This window comes from Phodopus roborovskii, unplaced genomic scaffold (genome assembly GCF_943737965.1).
Source record: "Phodopus roborovskii unplaced genomic scaffold, PHOROB, whole genome shotgun sequence".
Taxonomy (NCBI): domain Eukaryota; kingdom Metazoa; phylum Chordata; class Mammalia; order Rodentia; family Cricetidae; genus Phodopus; species Phodopus roborovskii.
Window position 1 is genome coordinate 23,548,334 of NW_026125397.1, and position 16,894 is coordinate 23,565,227.

At 47.6% G+C, this 16,894-nt stretch overlaps 1 protein-coding gene across 1 annotated transcript; it reads left to right on the forward strand.

Annotated features, from left to right (window-relative positions):
• The first annotated feature begins 399 nt into the window (after positions 1-399).
• Ddo (D-aspartate oxidase) lies at positions 400-15,814 on the forward strand. The gene is made up of 4 exons (XM_051175560.1): positions 400-571; positions 1,754-1,862; positions 6,131-6,307; positions 13,779-15,814. Exons 1-4 carry the CDS (start codon positions 400-402, stop codon positions 14,344-14,346), a joined length of 1,026 nt encoding a protein of 341 aa, XP_051031517.1. The 3' UTR covers positions 14,347-15,814.
• The last annotated feature ends 1,080 nt before the right edge of the window (positions 15,815-16,894 follow it).

Sequence of the window (16,894 nt, forward strand, 5' to 3'; positions counted from 1 at the left end):
CCCAGCAGGTCCTAGGAGCAGAGGTCATAGTTCTTCAGCTTTCCAGGCCGTGTTTACCTCACCCGCACTCCCTAGGATGTGCCCATAGGGGAAAAGTTCAGGCAGGCGCCTGACTAGAAATCTGTCCCCAAATGCCTTGTGATTGCCCCCGGTGAGTGTGGCAGAAGAGCTAGGCTGATGCTGGTTTGGTTGCTAATGCCTGGAGAGACCTTGTAGCTTGCACTGTAGTTTAATAGGAGGAGAGCTGAAAGAGTCGCTGGACTTCACCCATGGGGAGGGACATCAGGAGGGAGTCTTACTCTGAGAAGCTGCCTGACGTAAGGAGAGAATTGTAGGCCTGGACTTCATCCGGGCAGCATGACTCCCTAAAGAGGGTTTGCATTTCCGTCCTCTCAGACCATGGACACAGTGCGTATTGCAGTTGTCGGAGCTGGCGTGATAGGGCTGTCAACCGCCATGTGCATTTCCCAGCTGGTCCCCCGCTGCTCCGTGACGGTCCTCTCAGACAAGTTCACTCCTGAAACCACCAGCAATGTGGCAGCTGGGATGCTCATCCCGCACAGGTACCCAGGTGAGAGACGGAGATATTTGCAAGATGCTGACTTTTACACGAGGTGCCTTTCTTGTGACCGTGGCCCAGCGTCCCCCTGCTTGCCCCAGGCCTGTGCGAGTGACCCTGAAGGCTGCCTGGTGTCCCTGGACATCTTCAAAGGAGGCGCGCCATCTGAGAGTTCATCCAGCTACAGATGCCTCTGCTCTCTCTGTGACTCAGTGCCTTGGTGTCCCTTCATCTTTCCGCTGTTGCTAGAGGAAGGCTTGGCTCCGCTCCCCGACTTCTTCCTTAGACATAATCCAGACCCGCACTACTGACAAATACCATCCCATGCCTACCGGTAGACTCTTGTGAGGGTTAAACGAGCTAATATTCACAGAGTTCTACACAATGCCCTGCACAGAGCCATCCATCCATCTGCATTCGCAATTATGCCTGCCACTCTGCCTACTATAGTCTTGTTTGACCAGAGCTGAGTATGAATTAGGTTGCCATGCTGGCTTAATCCACAGTTGAACTGGAATTGTCTGTTATCTGGAGATGATTTCGGTAGCATGTGGCTCTTAGCCACCATTCCGGTTTTAGAGTTCAGGGGTAGGAACGCAGGGGTGCATATTAAACCAGCTCTCCACAACAACATAGGTGGTTGGAGGACATTCCATTGAGGTCTAACGTAATTCTGCAGTGCAGTTATTATTTCGCCTTTATCTCCAAGCAAGCAGCCTGTCTGCAATTTTGGAAGAGCGTGTTGCATTCACAGAGACACACTCTTCACTGATGTCAACGTTTATTCAATATTAAGGGAATATTTATTAGTTTTATAACCAGTGATTTATTTAAAAGTTTGTTACTAACACATCCTTATTGACCTGGAGCCCTGTTGGTCACCCTTCCTGTTTCCAGCCCGCCTGTAAGGAGTCTCTCTGTTCTATGTTTTGTCCCAGCCATGTGCCTGGTTGGATTTCCCAGTCATACAGTCATTCCTGCTCTGGCTGGCGTCTGTGGAGTATACCATGTGTGCTTCTGGCTTCTGTGTCGGGCTGCCCTGCCTAGCCTGTGCCCCTCCGTCAGTCAGTCATTACAAGACAGACACATCAATATCGAAACCCTGTGTATTCTGTCTGAATGCTCCCCCCTGACTCCATCTGTGTCACGATCATTTCCTCTCTTTGCCCTTTGCTTTTTTCCATGGCTACGCAGACACCCCTGTGCCCACGCAGAAGCGGTGGTTTTCGGAGACCTTCCAACACTTGTCCACAATTGCCAAGTCTGCAGAAGCTGCAGACGCGGGTGTTCATCTGGTGTCTGGGTAAGAAAAGGAATTTGAAGTCGTAGAAATAGAACAAGACAGCCACCAGAGATCAGCAGAATAGATTTGTAAGAGGGAGGACATAGAAACTGCTTCAGAAAACTTGAGAAATACCACTTAACGGAATTAGTGTTTTAAAACAATAAATCATCATTGTAATTTCTTATCACAAATATTTTTTGAGTTTCTTCAAATAATGTGAGGTGGTTTGAAAATAAATACAGAGAAAAGCAAGCAAAGATCCTGAGTAGGGCATAAGCACTGAGTTTGGGTGTGTGGAGGGTGGTGTAGCTGATGGACATTGAAGAGGTGGGCATTGAAATGCACACAGAGACCCCAGGCAGAGGAATGTCGTATTTATTTGAGAATCATTAGAAAATGAGATGGCCCCAGAAGTAAGTTTTGTACCTCTTAAAGTTGCTTTTTGGGGAGGGGTAGGTGCACGTTAGGTCACGCTGGGTGAGCGCCCTCAACTGAACTACATCTTCAGCCCTAAACTCATCTCTCGCTTTTTTGGTTTTCGAGACAGGGTTTCTCTGTGGCTTTGGAGCCACAGAGAACTCGCTCTGTAGACCAGACTGGTCTTGCTCTCACAGAGAGATCCGCCTGCCTGTGACTTTAGTGCTGGGACTAAAGGCGAGCGCCACCAACACACTGCTTAAATTTATCTCTTGAAGTGCTGTTTGGAATGTAGTGTTTCTGAAATGCTTAATACCTTTCTGATTGATTGTTAATATCTGATTTTGAGCAAATGTATGCTTACGTGAGGTCTGAGAACAAGTCCTATTTAACATTTCTTCTTTTAAATAATTTATTTATTTTATTTTTATATACATTGGTGTTTTGCTTGCAAGTGTGTGTGTATGGGGGAATCAGATTCCCTGGAAGGGATCACAGACAGCCGTGAGCTGCCATGTGGGTGCTGGGGATTTGACCTGAGTCCTCTTGAAGAGTATCCAGTGGAGCCATCTCTCCAAGCTCCACCCCCAACCCCAACTCCGTTTAATGTCTCTAACATGAGCAGCACTTAAAACATGATCATTTCATTCCGCATCCTCTAGAGATTACTAAAAAGATTACTAAGTATTTTAGCGTTTTTCAGTCTCGGCGTCATCAAAGGACAACAGGTGTGCTGTCCTATGTGCTAACACAGCCTTCTGAAGAGCAGGAGGATGCCTACCCTTAGGATGTTTCCAACTGCTTTTCTATCTGTGTGCCACCAAGATTGTTTTAAAAGTACAGGTCTTGGAGCTGGAGAGATGGCTCAGTGGTTAAGAACATTTTCTGTTCTCACAGAGGACCTGGGTTCAGCTCCCAGAACCCACCTGTAACTCTAGTTCCAGGGCATCTGCTGTCCCCTCTGGTCTCTGTGGGCTCTTGTCTGAAAGCAGTGCACACAGAGGCATGAATGCACATGTGCATGTACATAGAATAAACAGTTTTCAAAAAGCAGCAGCAGAAGAAAAGAAAGCTCCAGGCTGTGGACTCGGCTTCTAAGTGCTTACTTACCTCAGAAGGGTCTCTACTCTTCCCATTCAGTGGTCTGAATGAAAGCGGCCCCAAAGGCCATCTGGGAGCGGCACTATTGGGGGTGTGGCCTTGTTGGAGTAGGTGTGGCCTTGTGGGAGGAAGTGTGTCACTGGAGTGAACTCTGAGGTCTCAGAAGCTCAAGCCTAGTGTGTCTCTTCCTTCCTGTTGCCTGAGGGTCTGGATGTGGAGCTCTCAGCTCCTTCTCCAGCACCGTGTCTGCCTGCGCGCGGCTGTGCTTTCTACCGTGATGAGGATGGACTGAACCTCCGAAGCTGAAAGCCAGCCCCAATTAAATGTCTCCTTTATAAGGGTTGCCGTGACCATGTTGTTTCTTCACAGCAATAGAAACCCTAACTAAGACACCTTCCCTCATCACATAATCACCAGGTTGGCAGGTGATAGCCTCATTTTCCCAAAGCCTCTACCCAAAGAAGCAGGTTCTGCTTAACCATCAAGCTGTGGACTTATCCTTTTTAATGGCAGGGCCTATTCTCTCTCCCCAAGGTTAGTTGCTGAACCATATTGAAGTGTGGTATTCGCTGTGTTATAGTCATGCTGAACCTGTTCCAAAACAAATAGGAATTCATCAAGGTTGTCTCTAAGTAATTTTTAGAAATAGACATCTTCCAATATTCTCTCATTTCAAAACTAAGGCTTTACAAAGTCTTGTGTATCTTTGACAAAACTTTAATCTTCATTTCTTTAAAAGGAATTTTGGTAGCGCTCTCTCTACTGGTCTTAGAGGTATGACAATGAGGATTTCTACATATTCTAAATGCTTAGTAAATATGTGCTAAGTGAATTTTACCAAAGACAGGCACAGTCTTATCCCGAAGTAGCTCTGGGGGAATGTCCTAAATCTTACAAGTTACTAATGGAACATTCGTTACCAGAGGCTGGAGTACAGAGAGACATGTGTCTGGAGAAGAAGCTTGCTCCAGACACTCATCAGAAGCTGTGTAGGAAAAAGTGATTCCTTTGAGACCCTCGAGATGAGTGTAAGTTAGTAAAGGGACAGAGAGAGGGTGGGCTCAGAGGACACAGGTGTGGCAGAGAGGAAAACCCACACCCTGAGCATCTCAGGTGACTGTGGTGAATTGAGAAATGCCCACTGGGGCATTTTACACATGGAGTAACTTCATATTTAATTGCAAAGGCATTTTATCTGTAGTGCAGAGACTAAACTTGGGGAAAGAGATGCAAATGCAAGTAGGATGTATGGACGGTATGGAGATGGAGTAGATGGATCTGAGAAATGGTTAAAAGGAGATTGGATGGGGTTTAATAGTTTAAGAGTGTACACCCTTGATCCCAGCACTTAGGAGGCAGAGGCAGGTAGACCTCTGTGAGTTCGAGGCCAACCTGGTCTACAGAGTGAGTTCCGGGACAGTCAGGGCTACAAAGAGAGGCCTTGTCTCAAAAACTGAAAAAAAAAAAAAAAAATCAAAAAGTTGCTATTGTGGGGAAATAGGTATGTATGGGTCAGGGAGGGTTCCTATCAGTATTGGGCTAGATAGTGAACCTTTTAGAATTGGGTACTGCTGGGGTGACTGGGCAAAATTGTGGAGGAGGGGCCATATATCCCAGGCAGGGTATTTGTGATGACAGAAAAGACTTCCCATGCCCAAGAGACACTTGGTCTTCTAGGGTCTGCTTTGGGTGAATTGCTCTTCTTAGAGACACAGACTCTGGTGTGGAGCAACCACTCGGCGTTCAGACTGGGGTCTTGGCACTTCAGAGAAAGGGTGGTTGCCGTTGCTGATGGAAAAGCACGTGCGTGGCTGCTATTGGCAGCCGTTACAGGCTTCTTCTTCTTTAATATCTAAAGTTGTTTTAAGAATTGTTTCATCCAGTGCTCCAGGGTTCTTACTGATCACCAATACCGGTGTAGACTCTACACTCCCACTATTATGTCCATACCCCCAGGCTCCTCTGGGGACTCCTGCCTTCATAGCCTAGAACTGACTTAAAATCACACACCTGCTTCCTTCCAGTTATCCAGGTATGGGGATGTACACCTTTAGTCCCAGCACTCAGGAGGCTGAGGCAGGAGGATCATTATGAGTTGAAGGTCAGCCTGGCTTATATAGTGAGTTCCAGGACAGCCAAAGTTATATAGTGAGACTCCGTCTCAAAAACAACAAAACACAAACGAACAGGCAAACAAAATCCTGCCAATTAAGATATCATATTCAAAATCAAGGCTAACCTTTGAATTTCTTTTATTTTCCTTTCCTTCTTTATAGGACGTGTGGTGCAAAACATTAAAAACTTTCCTCTAAAATATGCAGTCATGTGTAAATAGGAAATTATGGTAAAGTCATTTAAGAAAAATCAATTAAATCTATTTATTTAGATAACACACATAGTCAACATGTTAAAAAGAAAATCATGGCAAATCATTTCAGAAGAAAATAAATGAAGCTGAAGAGTTAAAAAGGCATGCTTTTTTTTTTTTTTTTGGCCATGCTGGGGACTGAAAGTCTGGCCTGGTGCATGCCAGCTGGGATCTCCACCACCCACAGAGTCAACTCCCAGCCCTGTGAGTTCTTTACAAAATGTCTGACTCCTACCGTTCCAATACTGAGGTATCTGAACCCCAGAGGATGGAAGAATCGATTGTTTCCTCTGTGTTTACAGGAAGTGAATTTTAAAACGCGTTAGGGAACTTTATATGGACGATGAGAAACGCACCGTTTCGCATAATTTAAGGAGCCCTTCTACTCCCCGTGTCCCAGTTGGCAGGTGTTCCAGCATGCCCCCCACGAAGAGGTGCCTTTCTGGGCTGATGTCGTTCTGGGATTTCGAAAGATGACAGAGGCTGAGCTGAAGAGATTCCCTCAACACGTCTTTGGTCAGGCCTTTACAACGCTGCAGTGTGAGACTTCTGCCTACCTCCCGTGGCTGCAGAAAAGGTTGGTTGACTTGTCCTGTCTGACATGGTGACAAATTATTGCACAGCTGTTCACGAAGCACGCAGCCAGCTCTCCCGGGCCCCTCGGGGGGCTCACAAATGGCCAGGGCTGTGGAGTGCACATGTGGCCAGGACTAAGTCCGCGCCACATTCACGGTAACTTGGTGCCTCATTTGTCCCTGTTCCCTCAGAGAAAAGCCAGTTACTGAATTCTTAGTTTCTCCATTCGGAAAACGGAGGCGTTTGGGTAATGCATTTATAGCTTTACTTCTTTGGAAGAGAAAATCCCAAGTTTGCCATGAATTATTTTAACTTTTTTCTCATTTTCAGTAAAAATATTTTTTTCGTCATCATCATCATTATTATTAATTTGGTTATGAGTAAGAATATTAAAATTGAGGGCTCATCTAAAGTATGTAATTGCTTCCTGAAAATTCAGTCCTTGAACCTATGTTTTCATCACTCCACGTTCTTAGCTTTTTAGGGTACACAGCAAGTGTGTTTTCCCTTGAGACACGTCGATGCATGTAACGAGTATGGTTTTTCGCCTGCCGTCTGGTTTTGTCCCGCCACCGCGCCAGCCCCAATTAACACACAGAGACTCTGTATTTGATATAATGCTGTTGGCCTGGTTATTTGTTTCTTATCGGCTAGCTCTGTCTTAATTATTAACCCATTTCTGTTAATCTAGTATTTCCACGTGGTCTTACCAGCGAGAGGCAGCTGGCGGTTCTATTCTCCGTCCTGACTCCTCCTTACTACTTCCTATTTCCTTCTTGTCTCCTAGTCCCGCCTATCTTGCTTTCCTATTGGCCAACAGTGGTTTATTCATTAACCAGTATGGTATGAGAAACATATACAGAATGACATCTCCCATCAGATGCATCTCTTGCTGGCTCATCCAGTGCATGAGGTTGGGGGCTTGTAAAACATAAGCTGGTCAATCCCCGAAATCTGGGTACCAGGTTGGTCACCCTTATCTGAAATGTTTGGGACCAGAGGTATTTTGAAATTCGGTCTTCTTTTTGTTTTGTTTTGTAATCTACTTAATGAGCCTGGCATCTGGCCAGATGGCCGCTGGTGGGTGACAAAGGCTACCTACCCCCTCTTCTTCTATGGAAGGCTTTGTGGAGGCAGGACAATGTCTCTGTGAGGGAATAAGACTCCTGGGGTTCACTCTGTGGGCTGCCAGATGGGCAGCCGCACAATCCCTGCTGTTCCTTACCCTTGGGCCTGTTCTGCCGCCCCCGCCTCCCTTCCCCACAGTGAATCCTCACTCAGAAGAGAACATTCCTCCCAGCATGCCGTGTGGGAGCCTCCACGCCTGCCAGGATGTTATACCAATCCAGGAAAAATATGTTATTTTATTATAACTCAGACCGGTAATTTTTTTCCAAGAGCAGAAGAGATCATCTCCTTCTCAAACATTGCCCGTAATGTCTAGAACACTAGAAAAGTCCTCAGAGGCTTAATCCCCCGTGCGGGCAATATTTTACATCTTGGGGACAGTAAAGTCACCCGCTTGGCTGCTTTCCTGCTTGCCACATCCCAGGAAATGAATCATGGAGGCAACAAGTCTCCTGCCAGACAGCCTACCTAAATAAATTATCCTGAAGGGGCCAGAGCCACCCTGCATTTGGTGACATCTAGAAAGCCTGGTGGTCCCTTTCAGTGTTGGAGGGCTGTAACTTAGATGGGCTGATTTCTTTCCAGGGTGCCAAGCCTCGCCCCGTGGGTCTGAGGTGTCTGTTGCACACAGAACCCAGCCTGGACCCCATGTCCACACAGTTTTGTTCACTTTCTTCAGACAGACGTTCCACATGCCTGACTCTTGTCTGACTCCTGGGGAGTTTTATAGAAATAGACACCTGCGTCCCCCAGGGGACAGACTCTCCCAGTTTATGCCTCTTTCTCCTCCTGACCAGCACACCGTGGGCCTATGGGAACATAGCCTCCCTCTGAAGCATCCCTTAGTGCAGTGGTTCTCAGCCTTGGGAGGGGAGGTCACATATCAGATTTCCTGCATATCAGGTATTTACATTGCAATTCTTAACAGTGGAAACGTTATGGTTATGAAGTAGCAATGAAGCGAATCTATGCTTGGGGGGTGACCCGGCGTGAGGAACTGTGTTAGAGGGTTGCAGTGTTAGGGCACTGCCTTGGGCATTGCCTTCCTGTCCTGCATCTGTTCCCCAGCGCCTGGTTAGGGGAGTGTGAGACCGAAGGCTCCACAGTCGAATGTGTTCACTGTTCCGTAGGTGGGCAACGACAAAGAACGAGGACGGTGGCAACACGGTGCTGCCTGTGTTTCCTGATGGTGGCAGTAAGGCTTGTAGGGAACAGAGGAAGGATGTGTGGGGTACAGTGGCCTTGGCGGCCATTATTAAGACGCTCAAAGGCATCTCGTGGCTGGATTTTCTTCCCCAGCACCTCCTCTGTGGACTAAAGGAGCAGGGCCTCTCCATTCAGGGCCGTCTGCCTATAGATACCCTGGACCACACATCCATATCCCCTCCTTCAAGCATCCTGCTTTACACACGATGCTTGGTGTGACCTGGAGTGATTGGTATGTATTTGTGGGGTAGGATCAGCCTCGGGTGGACACTCAGAGAAGTGTGCGATAGCATGTAGTTCATTGTGAGGATGTTGTTAGTGAGAGCAGCAGACAAGAAATGTTGTCAAGGGTGCGAAAATTAGGTTTGAGTTTAAACAGAAGGCCAGAGGTCACAGTCTTCTCCCGGTGTGAGAGTCCTGGGGATATCTCAAGTACTTGGAGTCCATTTTTCATTTGTCTGATAGCTAAAATGAGGGGCACAAATATCTCTAGATTGTTTTCATTCCTGTGAGGACAGGCACGTTCAACTCCGAACCCCAACTCCGGGCAGCCCTGCTCTGCCTCCGGCCTCCTCCCTGCTTTTGGGATTAGTACCGGTGCCCTCCGTGGGAAGATGCGCAGATGCCTTAGGCGCCAGCTGGGCTTGGACACAGACTGGTCCCCTTCCTGTTGGCCAAGGCACAGAAGTTCCCAGGGCATATAGTCTGCAGAGGTGTAACCCGAGCCTTTACCTTCTCTCCAGAGCAGACACACATCTGCAGGAGGGGTTTTCACTTTATAGCATTGCAGGGCAGAGGGTTATTTGGATAACATCCCAGAAATAGTCTGCTCAAAGGAGTGATTGGCATCTTAGAAGCCTCCTGAATTTTGAGTGGTTAAAAATGTCTGTTGCTCCTCATTTTCTATTCATTAAGTTCCTATAAAAGCATTAGAATGTGTCTCAGTGAGTTGATCCCAGAAGAGTGGGTCCCTGGTCATGGTTGGTAGCTCTGTGAGGTCAGCTTGCCTCGCCCCTAGGCTGTATCCTCCCTCTTGTCCTGTTCCCCACCCAAAGGTCTCTGCTCCTTCCTGGCCATCCTCACTGTGGTATTTCTCCAGCAGAGCCCTTCTTGCCTGCTAAATGCTCCTAGTTAATGCTCTTAGTTAATGGAGCTCCCTTTTCCTCGTGGATTATGAGGCCTTGGTATGCTCTACTTGCAAAATGGGATCTCACTCTCTGCCAGAATCTCCAGAGGAAAATGATGGAGTATTTTCTATCTCTGGTTGGTCCCTCCCCCCCCCCCCCCAGCTTCTGTAACAGCGGCTTCATACGGCATACGGCTGTTAAAGTGATTTCTTGGCCGGGGTCATTTAAGCTAGTGTCTGGCTTCTGGATACAGAGTCCTCCTCTACACTGGTGTCAGGCTCATGATGTTATACACTGATGGGTGGGCAGCACCGAACACTCACACGGAAAAGGCGTGGTGTGACCTGTTTCTCCCTGGGAAAGAGATCTAAGGGGACCCAGTACAGCAAGCCTGGCTGGGCCTTCCCAAAGCCGCCTACCTCATCTCCAGAGACATGTTGGGCTTTTACCACAGCTCCCAGTGAGGGCTGTTGAAACAGAAAAGAAGGCCATTTGCATTTATTGAACTTACTAAATTCCCATATAGACCCAACTACTCTTATCCCTAGGCTATAGTTAAGGAAACAAGTTCAGCGAATTGAAGAATTTTGCGTGAACCCTAAGACTGGTAAGTTCACCTGAACTAGAAAAAAAATAACCCTGAGCTCTGGTTAGAATGTTCAAAGACTAGCGCGTGGGACCTACAGTCTGTTCAAAGAAAAACAAAACCAAGACAGCGACCATAGTTAAATGTCAGCGACACCCAGCTGTGAGGCAGGCTACCCACGGGTCACAGAGCGGGGCTCGTGTTCTATGGCAGCGTGACAAACCCTTCTTGCCCTGACCCAGCAACTGCGGCTGTGGTGTGTGACGGATGTTGTCCCTGGCAGCAGTAGGGAGGAAGGGAAGGCTGGAAGCTTAGAGAAGTTCCTAGCGGAAGTGAGGGGTAGGCGGTCCCACTTCCCCAAAGTCTTCCCTCGCCTTCGTTGGCAGATTCATGTGTGCGCACAACGATTCTAGTTGTTTTCAGCCCCCATTGTCCTCTCTCATCTCGCTCCCCGCTCTGTTGAAACCCTTGTCCCGTTTGGTTTCTGCTGCGCTGGTAAAAAACACGACCAAAGCAACCTGTGCAGGAAAGGGTTTCTCTGGCTTAGTGTTCAGACCGCAGTCTATCATGAAGGGAAGTCTGGACAGGAACTCAAGCAGAGCAGGAACCTGGAGGCAGGAGCTGATGCAGAGGCCGTGCGGGGGGGGGGGCGCTGCTTACTTGGTTGCCCCCCAGGCTTGCTCAGCCTGCTTTCTCATAGAACCCAGGACCACTTGCTCGGGGATGGCCCCGCCCACCACGGGCTGGGCCCTCTGGTGTCCGTTATCACTCAAGAAAATGCCAATCTGATGGGGGCTTTTTCCTCAATTGAGGTTCTCTCTCTTTAGATAACTCTAGCTTGTGTCAAGTCAACCAAAACAGAAACAAACAGAACTAAACAGCACTCTCTTCTTCAGACAGACGGCTCTCTCCCTACTTTTGTGTATTTTCCTCTTCCTCTCTTCCTTCCTTCCTTCCTTCCTTCCTCTCTTCCTCCCTTCCTTCTTTCTTTTCTTTTCTTTCTTTTTTTTTCTTTTTTTCTTTGTTTTGTGACCCATTGCGTTTAATTAGGGTTACTTGCAGAACCTGGGCGGAGGATTATTTACTTGCTAGAACACCGGGAAATTATCAGTGGCTGAATCACTGAGATAAACGATAGCTCTTCCTCCATCAGCTACCAGGGGAAGCGTGGGGTCTCCTGAGCTCTCCCCATCCGTGGTGAGACGTTGATGAGTCTGAGTCCGGGCTTGCGCGGCTTTGTGGTCGAAGCAGCTGTATAAGGTCAGGTAGGCCCTTGTCCCCTCCCCGCCCCTCCCCACCTCCTGGCTCTTTCGTCCTTCTCACCCCATCTTTCCGTGGTGTTGGTGTTTATTTCTTAAACAACACAAACACAGTATTGAGTGCAGGTTAGTGTTGCCACAAAACACCAATTTCCCCCTTTTCCAGCCAAGTTTAGCCTGAGAGAGTTGTCTCACCTTTAAATCAAAAACACTGTTAGTGTTCACCCAACAGACAGTCTCAGTTTCCAGATTGTTCTGTGGAGAGAGTGGAAACTTACGATCCCAAAGCTTTTAGTCACTCTGTCACACTAGGTGTTTTTATTGCTTGTCTGTGGCCCTGTGTAGATGCTTGCCAGTGTCTTTGGTTTTTCTTGCCGCAGGTAAATGCCACAGCCTCCCATTGGTTTTCTGAAGAACAAGCAAGGATACACAGGGCAAAAACTAGTGCCTGAAATAACGTCTTGGGCTGAATGGAAAGTACACTCCAGGTTCAAATTACTAAGGGCTTAGCACAGCTGGGCCTTCTGTAAATATTTAATGTATAACACATGAATCCAGTCCAGAGGTTTCTGGTTGTGCTTCAAGTGCTCAGTGATTGTATGGGAGCACTCCCTCCAGTGGGAGGGATGTGGAGAGTAGGGGGCTGAAGCTCTGACCATCAGTCACCGACTGCTGAGCTGTGGAGAAGACAAAACTCTGCTCACAAAGGCTGATGCTGGGAGCTGCCTTGCTGACCGCTTGCGATTCTCCTCTGCTTGTGGCATTTTCTAGAACTGGGGACAGTGTCAAAAGACCAGTTCCTTCCAGATCTCAGTGCAAGTTTCAGATGAACTTTTCAGTCAGAAGGAGTGGAATGTCAGGCTTTTCTTGTTGAGTTAAAAATCAGCGGTGAAACTCTGCCGTCGTCACCAACCTCTAGCCACACCCTTATGCTCTGTCTAGAAGTTTCTGACTTTTCTGTTTTCCTTCTCATGAGCATGTTCATGGGCATGGGAGGGAGGGAGGTGTGCTGGCACGTGCAGCTCTGCTCCCTTAGAGGCAGGGAGGGCACAGGCACCTAACCCTGTCTCTGCTTCTCTCTGGAGTGTGTTCGAGTGACAGCAGACAGGGGCAGATGCCTCTGGGGTAGCACTGTATTTGTCAAAGTTCCCTGGAGAAGGAAACAATTGTGTGCTTATGTGTGTGCGTGCATATGCACATGCCTGTGTCTGTATGTTAAAACTTCACACTGCCAACTGTCTACACTGTCTCCCAGTTCTTTTTACGGTCCTGGAGGAAGGGCATACTCTCTTACAATGTTTTTTTTTTTTTTTTTTTTTTTTTGTCCCTCTTAGCAATGTTTTGCTTCTAGGTCACCAACCTGCATCTATTGGACAAAACTGCCAAAGTGTTTTGTATTAAATCCCTGCACCCCGTAAGGAACCTGGGAATAAGATTATTGGATGACAAGGGATTAAAATGATAAGATTACTAGGGGTTATTTATTTATTTTTTTTAACGGCTTCAGAATTTCCACATTCAAGATGGAAAGAGTTGCTGGGATGGGTTGTGGTAATGTTTGTGCAACAGTGTACGCTTACGCATTGCCATTCACAACATGCCACTGAGCTGTCCACTTGAAAATGGCCCAAGCGGTAAAGTTTTATGCTGTGTATATATATTATCCTACAATTCAGCAATGATTACAAGGCTTGCTAAGCCGTTCCTTCTCATCATTAAACTGTTATATTCTGTTCCTTTTGTGAAAACATTCTCTGAAAGAGTGAGAGAGACAGAGAGTGAGACCATTTACCAGGGTGAACTAATACAGAGGTGCTTGCAAGGATTAGCAGCACGTGACTGGATGTGGAGGCAGAAGGGTCTGAACAGGAAGTGCTTGGGAGTTCAAAGCACACGTCCATTTATCTTGCATCTCAATACAGGAACTCTCTGTGAAATGTTTCAAGAGAGAGACGTATGATTTCCTTGTTTTGGCTTTGCAAAATAGGTTTTCGTTTAGGGCTAACCTCAGGGGTCTCCATTGGCCAAGGATGGAGAGAGACTGATGTTGTGAGCTCTGGAAGTGCCCGGGAGCTTACTGTTTGGTTGTTGTTCCTGTGGTCCTGTCCTTCCTTTCTGGGAAGTGGGTGAGAGGCGGCCAAGGTTCACCCCGTGTCTCGTTCCCAGGATACAGGAAGGTGGAGGTCTGCTACTCACCAGGAGAATAGAAGATTTGTGGGAGCTGCAGCCATCCTTTGACATCGTGGTCAATTGCTCAGGCCTGGGAAGCAGACAACTTGTGGGAGACTCCACGATTTCCCCTTTGAGGGGCCAAGTGCTCCGGGCACATGCCCCCTGGGTGAAGCATTTCATCAGAGATGGGAGTGGCCTGACGTATGTCTACCCTGGCACATCCTATGTAACCCTGGGAGGAACCAGACAGAAGGGGGACTGGAATCTATCCCCAGACGCGGGACTCAGCAGAGAGATGTACTCTCGATGCTGTGCTCTTGAGCCCTCTCTCCACAGAGCCTGCAACATAGAAGAGAGGGTGGGCCTGAGGCCCAGCCGGCCAGCTGTGCGTCTGCAGAAGGAGGTCCTCGTCCGGGGAGGACAGAGGCTGCCTGTGGTCCACAACTATGGCCACGGGAGTGGGGGCATCTCAATGCACTGGGGCTCTGCTCTGGAAGCCACCAGGCTGGTGATGGAATGCATCCATACCCTCAGGACCCCAGTTACTCTTTCAAAGATGTAGCTGATGACAAGGGTCAGCAAATAACCCCAGGCAGTATTGCTCGAAGCACAGTTTAAGGCCCTCATAATGTTTCCACTGCTTGAAAGTCGAATCTGACCCTCTCTGTCTCCAAAATCAGAAATCATGCAGCACACATCAGCAGACTTAGAAAGCTTGCCTCTAACGACACAGGGCACAAAGCGCCTACTTTTGTCAAAACACGTTATTAAAAAATGCTTGCTGAATAGAGTAGCGTTTGGGGAGGCTCTCATGGCACTGCATGGATGATGTAAGTGACAGGGGTTTTTGTGTCTTTGGCTCATAAACTCGTAAGAGGATACGATGTGCGGGAAACGCTTGGACCCCTGACAGTGGTAGAGTTGTGTAGCATCCTCTTGGGTCACAGAGCCAACCCAGTAAGCATTACCATCTCTCCAGATAAGAGCACACAGTGAGGGCCTCCTGTATTTAACTGAAGGCAAAGTATGGTCGTTGCCCGTGGCAGCTGCCTCCTCCCCTCAGCTGGCAATGAGAGTTGGCGACAGAGGTGGGGTTGCCTAAGGCAGTGGCGCCAGTTAGGAGCAGCTGCGAGTCTGCCACTGTGTGTGTTTCATTGTTTCTGGGAGGAAACACCTAACAGAGACAACCTGAAGCATTAGTTTGCTCACTGAGTCACACGAGGGAGGGCCCTTAGAACAGAGATGCTCCACTTAGGCCCGTGAGAAAGCAGAGTGGAGAGGCCCCCTCCCTCCCTCACCGCCAGTTACCTACGCCCTCCAGCCATCCCCACCTCCTACAGTTTATTCTTCAATGGTTCGTTCAATTCTTGGATTTATAAAAGGATTAAGTCATTGATTAGGTCATCTCTATCTACCCTCAGCTGCGCCCAGAGCGGTGTTTCAGCACTCACCTAAGCCACAGCCCATCCTGTCAAGGTGACAATGGGGACTTACCATGTCGGTCACCTACTCTGCACGTCCCATTAGAGCAAGTGGAGGGAAGAAAGCTGGCTGACCGCACAGTGAATGAGCATCGTGGAAGACGGAGTAGTCTGCAACCAAAGAGCTGATTTGTTAGTGGAGACGGAATGGTCTTATTAAATGATGTACAACACAAAGCATCCTTCAGTTAAAAAGTATTAAGGAGGAAAGGAATGCGTCTTGCGACAAAACAAGTCTGAGAATTGCTGAGTTGAATAATTTGGCGGGATTCCCTAACTTAGGTCTATTAGGAACCGTTACCCTGTCCCTGCGCTTTGGGGATCCTTGGGGGTGCTCCTCTTGGCTTGGGAGAAGATGTACTCATTCACTGAGATACGCAGTCTTGGGGCAGTGATATTCTGAAGGGAGGTGCTTTTGCTTCTGAATAATGGAGTCTATCCTGAAGGTATTTGGGGAGGTGTGGGTTTGGCCGTACATACAGGGACAAGGCAGGAGAGATGGCTCAGCAGTTAAGATTGCTCACAATCTTATCTACAACATATCTACAGTTTCAGGGGGCTCAGCACCTTTCTATTGAGGTTCTGCATGCGATTTTATTTGCAGAGAGCTCTCTGCTGAGGCTGCAGAGGTTTAACTGTTTTGATGGGTCAAGTCTTGTTAAGTCAAGCAGGTTCATTTCTATTAACTTCCACAAGGGGGTGGTGTTGTATCAAACTCAAATAAAACAGACTGGAAATTCAGAAAGGAGAAGAAATAAAGCGTGTGTGTGTGTGTGTGTGTGTGTGTGTGTGTGTGTGTGTGTGTGTGTTCAATTATTCTGAATTCTATTTAAAGTGAGCAGGATATGCACATGGCTTACATAAAAAAATCACACGCACCACATGGGAAACAATGATAGATGGGCATTTTAACACGAGAAGATAACATTTTTAATGGTTAAAAATAAAAACAAAGGCTGCACCTCAGCACGGAGATACCTTGTCCTTCACAGAGCCATTAGACCATTTTTCCTACAATATATTTGATTACGTTTCTCACCCCCCCAACTGCCCCAAGCTCCTCCTCACTCCCCACAACTTTATGTTCTCTTTCTCTCTCAAAAAAAAAAAGTAAAACAAACTCATAAAACTTGAAAGTGAAAACGAATCCCCCCCCCAATCCAGCAAGACATAAAAAATTATATTAAGACAAAACAGACCAAAACAAACTACTCCCGGGCACAAGGCCTGCCTTGGAGTGTGCCTAGTAAGCCCAGTGACACTCTATCTCCTTGGGGAAAACTGACTTTGCCTTGCCAGCAGGGGTCAATTTTGAATGGCTTCTTGGGTAGGGGAGGGAGTCTGAGGCTGCAACCTCCTCTCCATGCTGGGACCCATCTGGCCTGAACGCGTTCTGAGCACACACATTTGTTTGTTGCACTTGCATGGACATGCAGCTCTCTGCTGTTATCTCTCGAGTCTCTCACACACCATGACCTTCACCTATTTGCTATTCTGGTTTTAGCTTCACACTCATTTTATACGTCTAAAGCTCTACCTTGCAGGCCTGGAAGATCAGAGGCTTCCTGGCTACCTGCCCTGATTTCATTGTCACTAATTGCTCAATGCTCCTAATGGTGTCTCTCAAAG